Below are 17,289 nucleotides of genomic sequence, written 5' to 3' on the forward strand. Positions count from 1 at the left end.
AATAATAGAAAACGTGTTTATTCATCATTTTAAACAGGTCCAACAAGCAAAGCAACATCAGACAGTATATTCATTTTAGACAATACAGAGAAAGCCAGAGAACTAGCTATTCTTTAAAGTTTATTTACAGCTATAGAGATGTTAAAATGAGATCCATCCGTGTTCATCTGTGCAAACTTTTTCTATTGTAGGTGACTACTGTAGGTGTATATGGCAGGTGTTTCATTAACATCATTTTTTGGCTCAAGCCCAACTTTAACTTGACATTCTTGTTGGTCATGTACAGCGGAAACAAATGAGCAGTGTGTATCAGCAGCAGACAGACGGTAAAAAGCACCTTGTCAGAAACCTGTATTACCCATCACACGGCACTTTCTGTCAAAGATACTCTAATTATTCAAGGCAATCATGTCGTAGGCGGTGGACGTTTTTTTACTGTAAATTAACTGCACAAAAACTAAAGTACTGTACTCAGTATAAAAATAGACCAAAACAAGGCAACAGGTTGTCTTACGCTGATGGAAAAAAGGGGGGGAGGAGGCTGAGTTCAGGAGAAAGGAAATAACTATTAACAGACATTTATAGATTGTTTTGTACAACACATATTTAAGTACTCTTCACTGAACTATTAGGTAAGGATTGTTTTATTTGAACTGGGTTTGAGACGCTGCAGGATGTGATGCAGTCCAAAAATAAAACACTATAATTTTGCTTTTTGGTGAACAGTGGGTGTTAACACTCATCCCTCGGTCTCTTTTAAATTTCGAGACACAAACACACTAAACTATTACATGCTATGAACAAGCCAATAAATATTGTTTTCAGAGAAACAGCTAAAGCCAAATACCTGTCTATTTTGGGGCACCTGTATGTAAGAGGACAAGTGAAAATGAGGGGCATTAAGTCGAGTTGGAATAAACTAGCTAAGCATGTATGCTGACTGGTTGGTTTGAAGTTGAGATATAAGACAAAAAGTCTGTTCACTGTTCTTGCGTTCCCCAGGAAATGTAGTCAGGCCGCGTGGCTGCGCTGTACTCGTCCACCAGCTGTTGCACCACTTCGCGAGAGTTGTCCAGCTCGTCAAAGTTGTCCTTGAATATGTCCTCTTTGCGGAACTGCTCCAGGAAGGCTTCGCGCTTACGCAGTTTGTCATACTGCCGGCACGTCCGCTCAAACAGCTGTGGGACAGCAACAAAGAGGAGATAAAGAACCTGAAACTTATCAGACTTCTTTCAAACTCACCAACTTTCTGTTTCTACTTCTATGTTACCAGAAAGGAAAGGGAATCAATGACTTCATTTCCTTGGATGACTGTAATTTCCCCTAAATTTAGGACCGAAAACAAAGGAAAAAAGTTTTGCTTTCTCAATCATTTCAGGTTAAGTATGACATCACAGGACTACAACTTCACAGTGTATGTTCTGCAGAAAAAAAGGGGGAAAAGCATCTACAGTTTCAAGGAATTCACTTTTTTTTTGTGGACTTCCCCTCGAACTGCTGCTGTGGCGACTCAACTTCAGTTTCAGGTCAATGCATATCCTAGAGTATTGACTAAGAACAAACAGACTGTCTCTGCTGTGTAAATAGTCACTGTAGGAGAATGCAACTGAAAGACGAGCACTTACAGAGGAGATACTTGTGTGGTTGGCCATCATCAGGCCGCTGACTCGGTGGGCCGAGGGCAGGTACGGAGACTTCCTGGACAAAGCCACCTGGATGCTGGCGGGACCCCAGGGAATGAAGCTGGCGAGTTTACGCTCCCGGATCCTTTGGAGGCTTTTGTGCACCTACACAGAGGGTTAAGTAAGGTTTTGACTGCAGGACTTTGACTTAATATTATTTTCATAGTGTAGGATTAATACTTTTACTTAAAGTTGAGGATCTGAATAGTCAAAATAAGTTTGCATACTCTCCCAAAGTGTTAAGACATTTGGAGAGGTGCTGTGCGGTGGTACCTGTGTGGGATCGACTTCTCCCTGGATGATGTTTAGGATGGCGATGTAGCAGTGGCTTGGCTGCCTCTCTCTTCCTGTGGACACCATCACGTTCTTGGGTTGCAGAAGCCTCCTCATCACATCCAGCACTGTGGTTTTCCTCACACTAGCAACCTGAAACACAACACACTTACTGATTCAAAACATTCCCAAAAAGTCCACTGGTTCTGGGTCAACATGAAACATTTTGCTTCGATGTTTCACTTTAGCAGCGTCATTTTCTTCTCAATTTATTTGACTGGTCTGCACTCACCGACTGGTCAGTAGTAAGTGGTGTGTATCCAGTCATGAGGAAGTGGAGGCGGGGTGTGGGGATGAGAGACGCAATCAGGCCAATAAGGTCGTTGTTCATATAGCCTGGGTACCGCAGAGTGGTTGTGCTTGCAGACATGATGGTGGAAACCTGCGTGTATAAAGGTTCAGTTAGACACAAAGCTTTATATTAACCACAATCTGGTAAGAAAAAGATTTGCAGCTGGTAAAATACATCACATCATTTCTATTGATTCATGACGATGGAGTTATTACAATATGCGCGTTTACCTGTAGTCATAAATAACTTTGATGACAGCCGTCTTAAGTCTTCACAGTCGCGACAACTTCAGCAGGTGCACAAATAGTCGAACTATTCACGTCTTAGTTTACGGTTCTGTGATGACTTAAGACAGCTGTCACGTTACCGTCATGACTCCAGGTGTCTAACTGGCTCTTGCTATCTCGCAGTGAAGCTAACAGTCCCATCTACAACAGAAAGTCTGTAAAAACACTAATCTGAGCTCTGTGTTATCCAGCTGTCAGGCTAACGTCTCGTCGAGAAACACAAACAGCAGGAGACGAATTAGTGTGCAGAGTTTTCCGCTCTCTGTGCTGGAAATTATTATTACACTGGATGTCTGTTCTCTGCCTTATTGAACTATCCAGTAGTGACAGTCCATAGCTGTATGAGACCACCTGTCTTGTGCATAATTATGACAGCCTTGTACATGGTGCAGGACTCTTTATTTATCATTCTAATTTAAAGGATAAGTTCACCCAAACATGAAAAATTCTGTCATTATCTACTCCCCCATGCTGATGGAAAGTCAGGTGAAGTCCAGAAAACAAATCTGGAGCAGAACAGCGTTCTCCGAGACCACTGGATGATGGGGACTTAAAAAAAACAACAGAAAATAAACATAAAAGTTGGAAAAAATGTAATTTACACCCTTGTCATGCATGAGTCCGTGCACCCGCCTCAGACGCTTATAGCTCAACAGCTACAGTGAAGCCTCCGGCTTTAAAAAGGGTGTAAATAACGTCTTTTCAAATCAGTTTTTGATCTCTTGGCTTCTGGTTTCTTGGATTATGCCAGACGAGCTGTGCAGTGCCATAATATGTTTTTTGTTTTTCAGTTCCCCATCTACTTTAGTTGTTTAGGAGAATGTGTCAATGTTTTGTGGACAACAAAACAACCGGCTTACCATCGTCACGGGGTTGAGTAGATAATGACTGAATTTTCATTTCGGGTGAACTTATCCTCTAACTGTCGCATTAAGTCCTGAACTTGAAATCTGTAATTGCAACTTCTGTCAGGCAAACTGACATAACATCTGGCATGTGCGGCCTTGTACAACTCATTTCTGAGAAAGCTGAAATCCAGTTTGACGTGCAACTGTCTCGCCAAACAAGTTTATGTATCCTATAATTTCTGCAGTGAGTGACACGTGTCTACGACAGTCTGTCATGACAGTTGCCTTCGTAGAAATACGGACAGGTAAAGTAGGCGGCCAAAACCTGCTGACAAGCAGAGAAAACAACTGGAGGAGGTAACACTGAGTCAAGTTTCTCACTCACCAGCTGATTGATCTGGGAGAACGAGGGGTTCTGGATATGCAGCCTGTCTGTGGCGATGCGATTTAGAGCCGTGTTATCCAGCACCACCTGACATGCAAAACACACACACAGAGACGCACAGAGAGAGGGTGCAATTATTAGACAAATGTAGAAAAAACAGAAAAGAAGAGATTCCCTCCAACACAACAACACAGTCAATGTCAATACATAGCTACTGTGTTGAAGGAAGAGTGAGAGGGTATCGGAATAATGACGCAGTCAAGGAACCTCTTAAGGAGCAACACAGTGTGCTGTTGTTAGCAGAGCTCAAACATAAAAGACACACTGTACAGTCGCAACAGTGGAACCAATTCTTGGGCAGATTCTATTAGCCCTCCGGCTAATTTAATCAAGATGAGGGCCTTATGCAAGACCCTGCAGGAAGTAGGTATTAGAGAGGAAACACCATTAGACTGTCAGAGCATCTCAGACTAATACAATCACCATTTTAAGACGGAGATTTATTAAGTTCGACTTGTAACGCCTCAATGCTGGCACTGCAGTTTGCTTCTTTATTAGTCTGCTACACAAACACTGAAGTGGCCTAAAAAGTGAGATTTTCAACAAAGGTAAACGTGAATGTACATCTGGGTGTAGTTTCACCAATCAGGCCAGTAGATTTTGAAGTTACATAAAAGTAACAACCGGGTCATCCCATTAACAAGCCACACACTTCACGGCAGGTTAAGTAACAATCTGTGTTTTAATATTTATGACTGTTTTTGGTGGAGTATTCCTTTAAATTACTAAAAAACAGAATTAAGCCGAGCCAAAACTGGTCCAAAGCAGTGTGGATTTCTGTTAATAAAATATTTTTTTTATGGCACCGAGGCAGCAGCGTGTAATAGGCCTGTGAGACTTAATCAAACTTTATTTCCTACTTTCATGTAAGAGTTTCATGTCTTTGATGTCTTTGCACAGTTTGCCATGTGTACCAGCTTTAATTCGCTGACCCATGCCATTTACGTCAGAACGCACAAGGCCAAATTTATGCAACGGTCTGATGTCACATCATATTTTCAATGACTGATCACTTTCTAATTAAAATTATCTTTGCATCCGTTTTCAGCTCACTGAAAGGATGGAACAGTTTAGCTACCGTGTTTACGTATTTTGCCTTCGGTTTGTCCAAGTGCAGCAATTACAAGCGAGTCATTTTGTGCCATCTTGTGAGGTTATTCCAAACCATGGCTGCCGCGTTGTGAAGCAAAGAGAGCAAAGGGACTAATCAGCAATCCATTCATGAGTGCTGCCGCTCACCACGCAGTCTGCGTTCTGGGTAAGCCTCTTCAGCGTGAGCAGCGAGTTGTACGGCTGAACGACCACGTCACTCATCTCATCCTGGTTTGGGAATACAGAGTAAGTCTGCACCAGCTTCTTTGGGTACCTGGAGATCAAAGAGTGTATATTATTCTCAGTGAAAACATTTAGCTGTTCAGTTATCGTTCATGCTTGAAGTAAAACCTCTTCTAACAAGTTGCATGTGTGTTTGTGGACCTGTCATTGAGTTTCTCCAGTAGGTAGGATCCCAGTCCTGAGCCTGTTCCCCCGGCAATGGAGTGGCACAGGACAAATCCCTACAAAGACAAAAGGGTTACTTATTACTCACAGTTCAAATTTGCAGCTACAGCGTGTGCCACGTGTGTATAAAGCTTAAACTCTACTGATGCAGAAAGCTGACTGTGTGTGGGTGAGCAAATGCCTCTCTTCCTTGGCAGTTATATAAATGGGAGTGCAGCCCCACCTCACAAATAGGCTCCCTCACCCCCCCAAGACAGCCCTGTAATACCTGCCTTCTACACTCGCCCGGCTATTATCACCAGACGTTCTACACGCCACACCCTGCCAACATACACACGCTCACGGCAGCTCGGCCCACCTTCCTATCCAATGCACACATGAGTGCACACACTCAATAATAATGTGGGGTCATAATGTGAATGAGTTACAGAAATTGCAGACCTTCGAGGGGAAATGCGAGTGTTATTTCACGGGAGGCTGGCAGCTGAAGAAAGTTCACTAAAAAAAGAGGCTAAGAATAATAGCGAGGCACGGCGAGGCTCTGCTAGTTTAAACATGACAGGCACCGGAAACACTTTAACATAGTTTCAATCAAGTTTCTCATTTCTGGATACGTTTGAACACAACAAACATACAAGAGTCTGATTCAAGTCTTGTTTGGACACAATCAAGTATTTCCTTATTAGTGGCACAGGCCCAGAGTCCCAAGAGCTCAGCGAGCCACCTGAGCTTCACCTGCACAATCTCACTGAAAGAGACAAAAAAAACAACAACAAAGAGACAAAATAACCACTAAGAGACACAAAACAACAAAAATGAAAGGGAAAACAAAAACCACCACCAAGAAAAGTGAAATGACCACAAAGTGATGCAACTACCTAGAGAAAAAAAAACCAAGAGATTCAAAACAACCACAAAAAGACGGGAAACAAAAAAGGGATGCAAAACTACCAAAGGAGCCTCAAAACAACCACAAAGAGACATAAAGAAATGACAAAGAGACACAAAACTCCAACAAAGAGACGTGAAACAACCACCAAGACACGTGAAACCAAAAAGAGACACAAAGCAATTATTGAGACACAAAACGACCATGAGGAGACACAACATGACCAAAAAGAGACACACTAACGGCACAAAGGAACAAAGTGTAGTTTTGTGACTTTTTCAGTCTGGGTCTTGCTTGTGTGTCGGAGGAGTACGGGACCTTTAATGTGTCTGTGTCCAGGGGCCTTTTATCTCACAATGAGGCTACAATTTGGACACAATTCCCACTATTTCTGCAGATTCTCCAATGAACTCACACATTAAGTACAAACAACAATCCCTTTGATATTTTCTTGCATGTTTGAGTTTCAGGCTCTAGTTGCGGGGTGCTATTGAGCAGGGTAACAGAGGGCAGGTTGACTGGCCCATGTAGTATTTCTGCACGCAGCGATATCACATTACTTTTAAATCGGTTTTTAAATTTCCACATAGCCCCGATCAGTCCCAGCCCCAGGGAGAGCTGGTATGTGATAAATGGTACACTTGCCTCCAGACTGTCACTGCCATCTGCCTCACGGTCAATGATGTCAAAGATGTCTTCTTGGATTTTTTTGCCCTTGAGGAAAAACAAAGGATGAGGCAGGATTTTAGATGAATTATATATATATTTTTTTTCTTTAACTGATAAGAAAAGTCATGTCCGGTGATCACCTGTGAATATCCGCTGGCCCAGTTGTTCCCGGCACCTCCACCGTGCTCAGAGAGGTAGATATTCTCTGGGTTGTACAGGTTTGCATAAGGAGAGTTGAGGATGGAGTGGATCACCCTCGGCTCCAGATCCAGGAGAACTGCTCGGGGGATGTAGTGCTCATCATCAGCCTTGAGGAGTTTTATGAATAACCAGGTGTTAGATGGTGACACTGCACAGCCTGGAGGTTGATGTGTCCTTGCAGGGTCTGAGTAACTTTCCGCTATAGCACAACAATCACTCCACCTAGTGGCTTATAACGGTGTTGCACTTCATGTGTACATACGCATCACTAGGTAAAGACTGAATACACACTGACAATGTGTGCTTAATTGTCATGAAGTTAATGAGTCAGTGCTGACACCAGTTACCTGATAGAAGAAGACATCCTTTCTGTCGGTTCCTTCAGTTGCAAACTCCTCAACAATCCCCTCTGGGCTGATGCCATGCTCTGCACACAGCTGCTTCCAAAACTCAAAACCAACTGGAAACAAAAAGAGGAGCAGGTAAGCAAAGCGTCAACGTTTAGGTTATGTTTGTTAGCCGTTTGTGGCCTTATTAAACAAACATTAAACACGTCAAGCACCGTGAACTGCGGCGTTATCTGAATGAGAATACACAGGCAGCTAACCTCAACTTGTGCTAGGCTACATCTGCTATGAAGGAGGCCCATCAATCACAAGTCAGTTCAGCTAGTTTATGTTGTATTTTGGTCTTAGCTAGTGTTGCTACTATCACTCAACAGCTAGCTAGCGTCATTCCACAGTCTGACATATCATCTTAGCTAGCTAGACACTGGCTAACGTTATAAACGACTGCATGTGAGCAATATCAACATCAACTTTGCCCTTTTACGTACTCTGATTTCCACATTGTCCAAGCTGAAGCGTTATAATTTCCCGAGGCATGGTCAGTCTTTTTCAGTTGCTCCTTATTTAGCTAGCCCGCTAGCTGCTTGCTAGCTAAATAACAGAAGAAAAGTAGACTGCTCCTCCAACTGCCTCACCACCAGCCCGCTCCTTCCCGCTTGGTGCTGATGTGACGCTCAAGCGGACTTCTTCTTCGTCTGTTCATTGGCGGCGTGCAGGCCGACATTTTAGGTTCATACCGCCACCTATCGTGTCGGAGCGTGTAGCGGCATAAAACAGACAAAATGACATATTCAAAGCAGAAAAGTCCGGGAAACACGTATGAAGTCCCCGATTATGCATCCCAAAATCAACGGAGGCTCTTTCTTTTGTATTTCGAGTCTCATACAGTAATTTTTTTTGTTTTATTTTGAATGTCTTCACCGGAAGTCTAGTATGCTGTGTTTTGTACAATTGACATCCGTGGAGTTGATGGTATTTAGTGCTTCCCCCCAGCGGCCACATTGCGTAACTGCACCTATAATTTAAGAATATTCTTATTCTTACAACAATAAAAAATAGTAACTATTATTAATAAATATTAGTTGTATAAAATGTGACAATGTGACTTTATGCATGCTTCTTGGGTGCTCCGAAAGTTTAAAAAAAAAAAAAAAAAGGAAAAACCCAAAAACCAAAACAAACACATCCAGAAGGTATCAGTAACAATAACCAGTTTTATTTTTAAGCCGTCCTCCTGGATATTGACAGTTGTACCAAACTGGTCTGCCTGGCACTTGGTGGAGTTAATTACTACAATGACAGCGTTTATAATATAGATGTATTCCAGCTAAAGTATGTTAACGGTGATAATCATACAAGAAAACAACAAAACATACATTTTAAAATAAAAGAGACCAGATTTGGCGAGAGCTAAGTTTTCGGTTGCTGCTTTTAAAGAAATATAACGCTTTAATTTGTTTCGAGAGCATTAAAATCTTATATCTCATACCTTATAGTTGTGCGTTTCACTGCCATCTAGTGGTCACAACCAGTAACTACAACCAAAACCTCACTAGTCAAGTTAGACGGCCTTTGTGTTATATCTTCCGGTTAAATCTTTCAAAATAAAACGTTACAGAAGGCTGTAGTTACAGATTGTGACCACTGGAGGGCACTGTAGACAAATCATAAACAACTTTTAATCTTATATCTGTGTATGTATTATTTCAGTAACACAATAACGACCTCTTTCATCAAAAAACTTTCATCAAAGGACTTGTATTAGATTGACATTTCATTATTTCAGATTTAAGATACATAGAAAGTAACGCAAATGCATCACTCTCTAATTTAATCCAATCAAACTGCATATCAGATCGGAAATATACAATAATACAATAAAATGTATTTTCTTCGTACAGGGCCATATGAAACCATGATGGATAAACAAGATAATATAAAATAAAATGAATATTTTCAGTTTAAATAGGTTTTCAAGGCGCCGATAGCGTCAATGCAGTGTGCAAGTAAACACAACTTCATTCCGATTCCACCTGAACGCACCATGACACAGGGGCTCGTGCGGATTGTGATTGGGCTGCTGAGGGCTCAGAAAAACAGATAACGCCATATTGTCAGCTCCCGAAGACAGCGCTAGCTTAACTCCCGCAAAAATGACAAAATAGTGAGTGTCATCTCATTTTAAAATACTTTCACATTGTCTTTAATAAGATGGTTGCTTCTAATATAGTTAGCTTTTTGTTCCTTTTTGTATTAGTCGCTGACAGGATGTAGATGTCGTCGCTAGCTGCTAGCTTATAAACCCTTTAGCGTAACATTAGGTCAGTTAGCCGATGTTGTGAGTGGAGCTGCTCCGCGGCGCTGTGGTGCCCCTTGTCAAGAGATTTACCTGTTTCCACTCACTGTAAGTCTTTATTTCACAGGCTATTTTCACCGACGGTAGACGCTAAGATGGCGCACACTGGGGCAATGGAAGACGCATCCGTGGAGGATAGCTCAGCCAAGCAGGGGACTAGTGTCTGCTTGAGAAGTCGACCATGCTCCAGCGAGAGAGACGGTCAGGTACGGGCTGTCAAAGCTGCGCTTCAGTCCAGGTTGGGGCCCTATGAGCCCGTCCTGACCTACCTACAGTCCGTCCTAGTGTGGGAAAGACCCGTTCAGTGTGTGCTTCTCTACATCTTGGTCAACGTTGTGTTCTGGTGAGTTGAACTTTGTACATTTTGATGACAAACCTGTCCTGTCGCCTCTGTTTGCCCCAGTGTTGTAGCAACCTACATTCAGACAATACAGAGGTTGTCTGGTCGTTGTGAGGGAGCCAACGTGACTGCCAGCAGCTGGCGTTTTTACATAATGCTAATGTTTCACCTGTCAATTCAAGACAACACAGATGGCTGGCTAGTGGGACTATTAATAGACACGCTCACCGTACAGCCACGTGTCCACTCTGATGTTGCTCCTCTCCAAACTGCTTTCTTAATCTTGATTCCTTTCATTATTTGCATTGTCATTTTAGTTGTTGCAGGATGAGTGTGGTCGGCTGGAAATCGAGGCCCTATCTGCAATTTACTACAATTTTCCTACAGAGCACATGTCAGTTAATGGCAGTCTATTTGTATATTAGTTTCTGCTTTACAGGTTTAATATTAGGTCAGCTGCAAACCTGGGAAGTACAGAAGATTTCAGTAGGAGAAAGTTTTGGACTGGGACAAGTTTTGGCTAAATTAGGTGACCTTGATATTCTTGTATGGTGAGAATTACTGACCCGGCACACAAAGCGGGAGAGCCGGGCTGGCCAACCTGCAAGCCTTTATTCGATCAGACCACTGTGCATGTCGGGCCGCTTGTCCCTTTTACTTGTGCTTCAGCACGCACTCAGTGGTGCCCCAAGAGATGCATTCATAATCTATACCAATGCATGAAGAATGATGATGGCAGCTCTGATTATAGGTCACTGAGGTCTGAATTTTCCTTCTCAAAGTACCAAACGGAAAACAGAACAGTGGCTACTAATTGCACTGCTACCCCAAATACCAACATACCTCGTTCTGCCAACAAATCCTTTGTTAGGTTAATCTCTAACTGCTGATTGGCAGAATCCTGTAACATTGTTGTTGTCAACAAATTTAACAGTCTTGTGATCTGAAAGTGGAGCAACGTTCAGGGTTTAAAATGTATGAGGCCCGAAGAAGTGAAACCAGCTTGTGCCAACTCTGCTTAATAGGTGGAAACCACCTGAATCACACCTGTGATATGATATCATCCTCTTGATGCACAGCCTGTAGCTCTGCCATTCCTGTTGGTGGGTGGGAATGTATTCATCAGCACTTCACTGATTTTTGTAACCCCTGCATTTTATTTATATTCAGCAGTGGCATCAGTGTTCTGTAACTAATGGGTGTAACTCACACCAAAGGGTGGGATAACTTCCTCTTTACTTAGGTCTGACTGATGGAAACAGACGATCATCACTCAAGGTGGTTGTGGTTTGATGAATTCTGTTCAAAGTTGTTGAACTGTTGTGTGATTGTTGGTTGCAGACTTTTAAAGTACTGTCTGCTCATGTGTTTGCTCTATTTTAATTCTCCTCCAGGTTCTTCGCCCTGACCTCGCTGCGCCTGCTGTTCCTGTTGGCTTCTGGTCTGGCTGTGCTTGTCTGTGTTGATACTTGGAGAAATAAGATCTGGCCAGTGATTAAAGGTGCTGCAAGTTACTTTTTATGGGGGCTCTTTATATTTGCTTTGCAGACCCTGGCATGTTTTGAACTTTTCCTTTACTTTCCCCCCCTGGAATGCACTTTTCCTTCTTTTCTTAGATTCATTTTTATTAAATTCACAGATTATTTCCCAGTTTTCCGTGTTTGTCAGAGTAGATATTCATCAGCTAGCAGCTCTACACTCTGGACTTTGCAAGTGATTTGTATAACACCTGGAACAGTTAATCTCTCGCTCTAACCTGTTTTTGAACTGTATTAAGTACCGAGTGTACACAGTTCCCAAGAGATTAATGGGTGGAGACAAGTTTAAGGAGAAAGTGCAACAACATTTGGACAATTTTTTATGTATTGTACAGCCAGCATATGTAACAATAATTTGCGTTATGGTATGTTTCTTAATGTAATGGATATTTTCTCTCTCCACAGTCAGGAAGCTGGATGAATCAGAACATGAGAGGTTTGTTACTGTAACCACCAACCAGAAATAATAAAAGCAGATGAAGGTGTTGATCATTTTCTGTTTGTTGTTTTTTTTATAGCTGGGGTCTGGTGCAGCCCGGCATCCTCAGTGTGCCTGAACTATGCCACCACTTGGCTGAAGCCTGGGTCAGTGCAGTGGTCCTCACATCCAGTGTGCTGCAGTATAAACGACACAACCCGGGCAAGGTGAGGACCGAACACAATACAAAAAAATATGTACTGTATGAGTATTGGGTTTCCAGAGAAACTCTTTCCATATGCAGTATATCTCAGCATCTTTTCTTGATATGGAAACATCTATTAAATAATATCTGACATGTTTAATTACATGATTATGCAAAGTCAAGGCACCACAATTCCTCACAAATACTTGATTCTCTGTATGTTGTCGCTCTTTGTCAGTTTTGCTTCATGACCTGTGGAGTGTTCACCTGTTTGGCCGTGGTTGGGCGCTATATTCCTGGATTGGTGCTATCCTACTCTGCTGGTGAGTCCCACTGGTCTAACCAGTCTTAGCTACAGATCCAGTCTTCTTAGCAGGGCCATGTTGGCAGGGAAACTCGTCCTGACTCATGCTATTAAAGTTGCATAGGTGGTGAAACCAGATCTGTGGTGGCCCCAGTATCAAGGCCCAGCCTGTGAGGTGATTAAAGTCAGGATGAGACACACAAAGAAGGAGTGAAGGGAGCCAGGCAGAAAGCTAAGGAGGTCATACTGAGACCAGGCTAATCTCCTCACCTCCAACAAGTGTAGGCTGGAGAGACGGAGGGGGGGAGAGAGAGCTGCCAAGGCCGGCTGACGTCTGAAACAATCCACAGCAGCTTGTGTTGTCTGTGTTAACTCCCTGCTGCTCCTGGCTTCACTTTGTTTATATCTCTACTGAGGCTAACACAGGCTAACATCACTGAGTGTAATGTTACAGCCACTGGTAAAAATGAAAAGAGTAATACAGTATATGCAATGAATATTAAAATGTTAAAAAGCAAAACGCAGCAAAATAAAACTAATACTTCTCGGGAAATGATACAGTCAGAATGTCTGTAAAAAAACAGCTTTATTAAGCAAAGTCTGTAGCGGTCCTTTTGTTATGCTTCTGCATGTGTAAGATCTGTATGAATACTGAGTTAAAATTCGGTTGCAAGAAAATGAGTACAATATCAGTTGTAAGGTATCATCGGCCAATATTGGTCTGTCAAAGATATCGGTATCAGCATATATGTTGGCTGATATGCACTTGTATGAAAACTTTTTTTTTTTTTTTTTTTTTTTTTTTAGAGATTATAATCCAGAAAAAGATGCTTGGATAATTTATAATTATGAAATTCCAAGTGAAGTTTACTGTTTCAGTGCAGTGATTTTAAAGACAACATTTATCTTTAAGATGTAAAATAATTGTTACATACCTTCACCACAAGTCTTTGATAACCACATTTGAGGGACTATTGCAAACGATCTCTGTATATCGGCCAATATATATCGATACCTGAATATTTTACTCCCTGATTATGTACCAGCATCAGTCAGCCTCTTTATTTAGAAAATTGAAGATTCTTTGTTTTTCTTCCTCTCCACCAGTGTTGGCTACTCTCCTGGCCCCTCTGGGAGCTTATCACAGGGTGTTCCAGCATGTGTGCGTGAAGCTGGAGCCGGCCCTGCAGTGGCTGGACTTCAGTGTTCGTGGATACATGATGGCGAAGCCTATAGATAATCAGTGTAAGTAGTACATCGAGTTGAAGTTTTCCCTTCTCATCGCAAAGACCGTCTTCACTGAGTTCTGTGTGTTTGCTGTTGTGCTCTGCAGTCTTGCGGAGGCCCATCAATGGTGCAGCCTCGGGTGAAGGCAGTGACAGTGAGGAGGAGTTGGCTGCTTTCTGTCCAACGGTAAGTCTCTCAATATGGTCCTCTTTCTGTTCTGTTGATCACAAGCCAGGCCAGGTTTACTATTGTTAAGTGTCATGGACATTTGAAATTTGGATTTGAAATTTGTCTGGTTTTCTTCCAGTGGAAAATCCACGTGTGACAGTTGTTGTGACCACATGCTACACAGGTTTACTTTCACTTACAAGAACATTTATGTAGTGGGATCAACACCTGTGCCAAATGGTTAATTCTGTGAGAAATATAACAGCTGAGGACTTAAGGCAACTTAATTAAGGCTCTCAATGTGAATGGTGTAAGTTAAAATATACAGATGAAACAGTCACTACATACCTATGACTGTATTTCAACACCACAGTGTTGGTTAGAGCACATCTGAGCCTTCCTGTTGGGGCTAAAAACTCCACATGACGTGCCTTCTGTCATGTGCCTGTTTATTTTTGCTTGTGTGTGTGTGTGTGTGTGTGTGTGTGTGTGTGTAATGAAGCCTGCAGAAGGTATCAGAGCAAACAGAGAGAAAATATAACTACAAAGTCGAACCCTTTCCGGTTGAGCGAAAGAATAAACGTTTCTAAAAAGATTTTGACACGGCTCAGAAAATGCCTAACCCTTTCAAATCTGCTGTCTCTCCTAGTTCGATGATGCCATTGTTGCCAAGGAGCTTGCACTGACTGACTCTGAGCACTCTGACGCTGAGGTGTCCTACACTGATAATGGAACGTTTAACCTATCACGTGGTCAGACCCCGCTCACAGAGGGCTCTGAGGGTAAGTACGCCGGAGCTGCAGATGTTATTGTCCTTTATTTTCTGCCATCTTGTTCTCTCTCTCAACGTGTCCTTGTCTGTCAGATTTTGACAGGCACAGTGATGCTGAGGAATCGTTCGCTCAAGACCTCCCAGACTTCCCCTCCATCAACCCTGACGCCACTCTGATGGATGATGATGATGACACGAGCATAGGTCTGCCTAGTCTGGGTCCGTCCGGGCTGGCTAGTCACCGGGCCTCAGTGCTGGATGTAGATTCTCATCTGGACTCAGACCAGGAGGATGAAGCAGAACTTTCTCTCGGCGGCCTTCCCGTCTCTAATTTAACAGGAGACTTGGCCGGAGTCATCGCCAGCAACATGATCCAGGCGGCGCTGATCGGAGCGATGCAGCCTCGGCCTCCTGCCTCCCAGCGTAGAGAAGGCCCTCCGAGGGCTGGAGCCCACCGAAGCTACCGCAAGCAGTCCAGTTCTGAGCTGGACACAGACTTGGACGCAGAGGACTTTGAAATGCTGGATCAATCCGAATTGAACCAGATGGATCCCGTCGGAGGAGGGGGGAGCAGACGGGGAGAGAGCCAGGGGTCTACCTTCTTATCTAGCCTGCTGGGTAAACCACAGTAAGGTGTAAGTGTGTGGGAGCATGTGTGTCTGTACACCTGACTTCGTGTGTGTGTGTGTGTGTGTGTGTGTGTGTGTGTGTGTGTGTGTGTGTGTGTGTGTGTGTGTGTGTGAGAGAGATGATTTTAGGTTCCAGCAGTCCCGCTTCTGATCAGCATCAGTTTATCACTGTGAAGTCTTTTATTTTTTCTATCTTTTCAGACTCTTTTCTCCCGTACTTTCAAACCCTTTTCATCCAGAAAACTTTTACTTTGTAGGCTGAGCAATAGGAAGTGCAGCAACAAAAATAAAACACATTCAGACATTAAATGAACCAGCATTATCGAGCCTTGTAATTTTATGCACTCATAAATTACAAGGGTACTTTGTTAGTGACCATATATAAACAACAGCAGTGCCCATAAAACGTTTTCTACCTGGAGGTCTCCACATACAGGGCTATTTAACATGGGACCAAATATGACATTCCTGTTGGCTGAGCTGAGCCATGTTGCATTAAGGAACAACATCACATGTTTGAGTTCCCATAGTCATTGGAATAATCTTTTTTGCCTCACATTTTGTCAAAGAAACAGCAGTTCATGTTGCTGTTGTTATTGCTGCTCTGCTGTCCTGTAAACTAGCATGTAGCTACGATCTGTTAGGCTTATTTAAATGTTAGAGATTAATAAACACTTTCCAGAAGTTGTGGCTTTAGACAGCGATTCTTTAATAGAAAATACAAAATATTCAGATAAATGCTTCACTTGTTTCTCTGTAGGGTTTTCTTCACTCTTTTCCTCTCCTGCTATCATATTAAGACATTTTCATGCATTTCTTGGAGCTTGTTTTTAGTTCTATTTTATTTTTTTTTTAAAGAAAGTCACATTTCAGTCTTAAGATATTTGACCTGGAGGAACACATGATGTTATGCTTGTTGTTCATTGTATTTATGAACATGTGCCCCAGGTTTGCTGTGAGTAAGGTCAGAATATTTTTAATTTTCCTGCCCTTTTAATACAGCTCAGTTCCATATTGTGTCCATGTTTAATACCTTGAATGAGCCCTCTGCTTTGTGTGTTTTTCTTTTTTCAAAATGTTTAAATACGTTTCTTTGTTTCGTTTACCATCTTCGTATTTCATGTAGTTGACAGTCATGCTGAACTTTTTAAGAAACAAATCAAAATATATTCTTCATTTCATGGATCTTTTACTATTTCAATGGGGAAACATGTTTACATGAAGATTGGTATAGAAAGCTATCCTTATATCCTTTAAAAAAAAAAAAAATAGTGTTAGCACGCAAAGGTTTAAAGTGGCTTTTACGTGCTGGTCAGCCTGATTTCCTTTTGATGGACGAACCATGTCCATATGTCAAAACTTAGAAGTAGAAATGGCACTTAAACTTAAATGAGCCACAGCTGAGATTTATTAAAATCATATATCAAAATAGTAAAAAAAAAAAAATGCTGGGTTGTTAATAGAAGACAACACATTGCTCTCTTTAACTGTTATTTTGAGAGGAAAATCATAGCTGCAAAAGAGTTAGCACAATAAAACAAACTGCTGGATCCACGTTCATGAAGATGAAGTTGAATTACTGTGCACTGACAGGAAGTTTTGGCGATTTTGAGGCTACAAAAAAGAGATTAATCTCTGCTGTTCGAACCATCAGTTTACCAGAATGTTGCTCATTGCTGTTCCATGAAGTTCCTCAGTATGAGTGATCTGTAATCAGTTTGATAATGTTATGTGCATATTAGTGTATTTTCTTCTCTGTAACTGGTTTTGATATGTTTTGATGTGTAAATCATATTGAATAAAATGTTTGCAATTAAGTCTGTCTGAGGTCATTTCATG

General features: G+C 42.1%; 2 protein-coding genes across 3 annotated transcripts; one reads left to right on the forward strand and one right to left on the reverse strand.

Moving 5' to 3' along the window:
• Positions 1 to 2: 2 nt before the first annotated feature.
• Positions 3 to 8,170, reverse strand: tubg1 (tubulin, gamma 1). Its single transcript, XM_084372476.1, has 11 exons — positions 7,982 to 8,170; positions 7,494 to 7,606; positions 7,086 to 7,253; positions 6,922 to 6,990; positions 5,364 to 5,443; positions 5,127 to 5,253; positions 3,828 to 3,914; positions 2,248 to 2,397; positions 1,956 to 2,108; positions 1,626 to 1,787; positions 3 to 1,178 (listed from the first exon to the last, which is right to left on the reverse strand). The coding sequence occupies exons 1-11, from the start codon at positions 8,028 to 8,030 to the stop codon at positions 981 to 983; spliced, it is 1,356 nt and encodes a 451-aa protein (XP_084228602.1). The 5' UTR covers positions 8,031 to 8,170; the 3' UTR covers positions 3 to 980.
• Positions 7,545 to 17,267, forward strand: retreg3 (reticulophagy regulator family member 3). Of its 2 annotated transcripts, none has more exons than XM_084372474.1 (10): positions 7,545 to 7,628; positions 9,917 to 10,192; positions 11,584 to 11,690; positions 12,133 to 12,163; positions 12,246 to 12,372; positions 12,589 to 12,673; positions 13,762 to 13,899; positions 13,988 to 14,067; positions 14,699 to 14,831; positions 14,915 to 17,267. In XM_084372474.1, the coding sequence occupies exons 1-10, from the start codon at positions 7,564 to 7,566 to the stop codon at positions 15,451 to 15,453; spliced, it is 1,581 nt and encodes a 526-aa protein (XP_084228600.1). In that variant the 5' UTR covers positions 7,545 to 7,563; the 3' UTR covers positions 15,454 to 17,267. The 2 variants fall into 2 exon arrangements, with proteins under 2 accessions (XP_084228600.1, XP_084228601.1); XM_084372475.1 differs by lacking the exon at positions 7,545 to 7,628 and adding an exon at positions 9,555 to 9,657.
• The last annotated feature ends 22 nt before the right edge of the window (positions 17,268 to 17,289 follow it).

The sequence above is a fragment of the Pagrus pagrus genome (genome assembly GCF_965226575.1).
Source record: "Pagrus pagrus genome assembly, chromosome: 13".
Lineage (NCBI taxonomy): Eukaryota > Metazoa > Chordata > Actinopteri > Spariformes > Sparidae > Pagrus > Pagrus pagrus.

Excerpts from the sequence above, each read along its gene's own strand:
- tubg1 (XM_084372476.1), bottom strand. The coding sequence starts at position 8,030 with ATGCCTCGGGAAATTATAACGCTTCAGCTTGGACAATGTGGAAATCAG. Across the intron at positions 5,444-6,921 it reads ATGGCAGTGACAGTCTGGAG|GGATTTGTCCTGTGCCACTC; the intron begins GCAAGTGTACCA and ends TTGTCTTTGTAG. Across the intron at positions 2,398-3,827 it reads TCTCCCAGATCAATCAGCTG|GTTTCCACCATCATGTCTGC; the intron begins GTGAGTGAGAAA and ends TTATACACGCAG.
- retreg3 (XM_084372474.1), top strand. The coding sequence starts at position 7,564 with ATGCCATGCTCTGCACACAGCTGCTTCCAAAACTCAAAACCAACTGGA. Across the intron at positions 10,193-11,583 it reads TTGGTCAACGTTGTGTTCTG|GTTCTTCGCCCTGACCTCGC; the intron begins GTGAGTTGAACT and ends ATTCTCCTCCAG. Across the intron at positions 13,900-13,987 it reads GAAGCCTATAGATAATCAGT|TCTTGCGGAGGCCCATCAAT; the intron begins GTAAGTAGTACA and ends TGTGCTCTGCAG.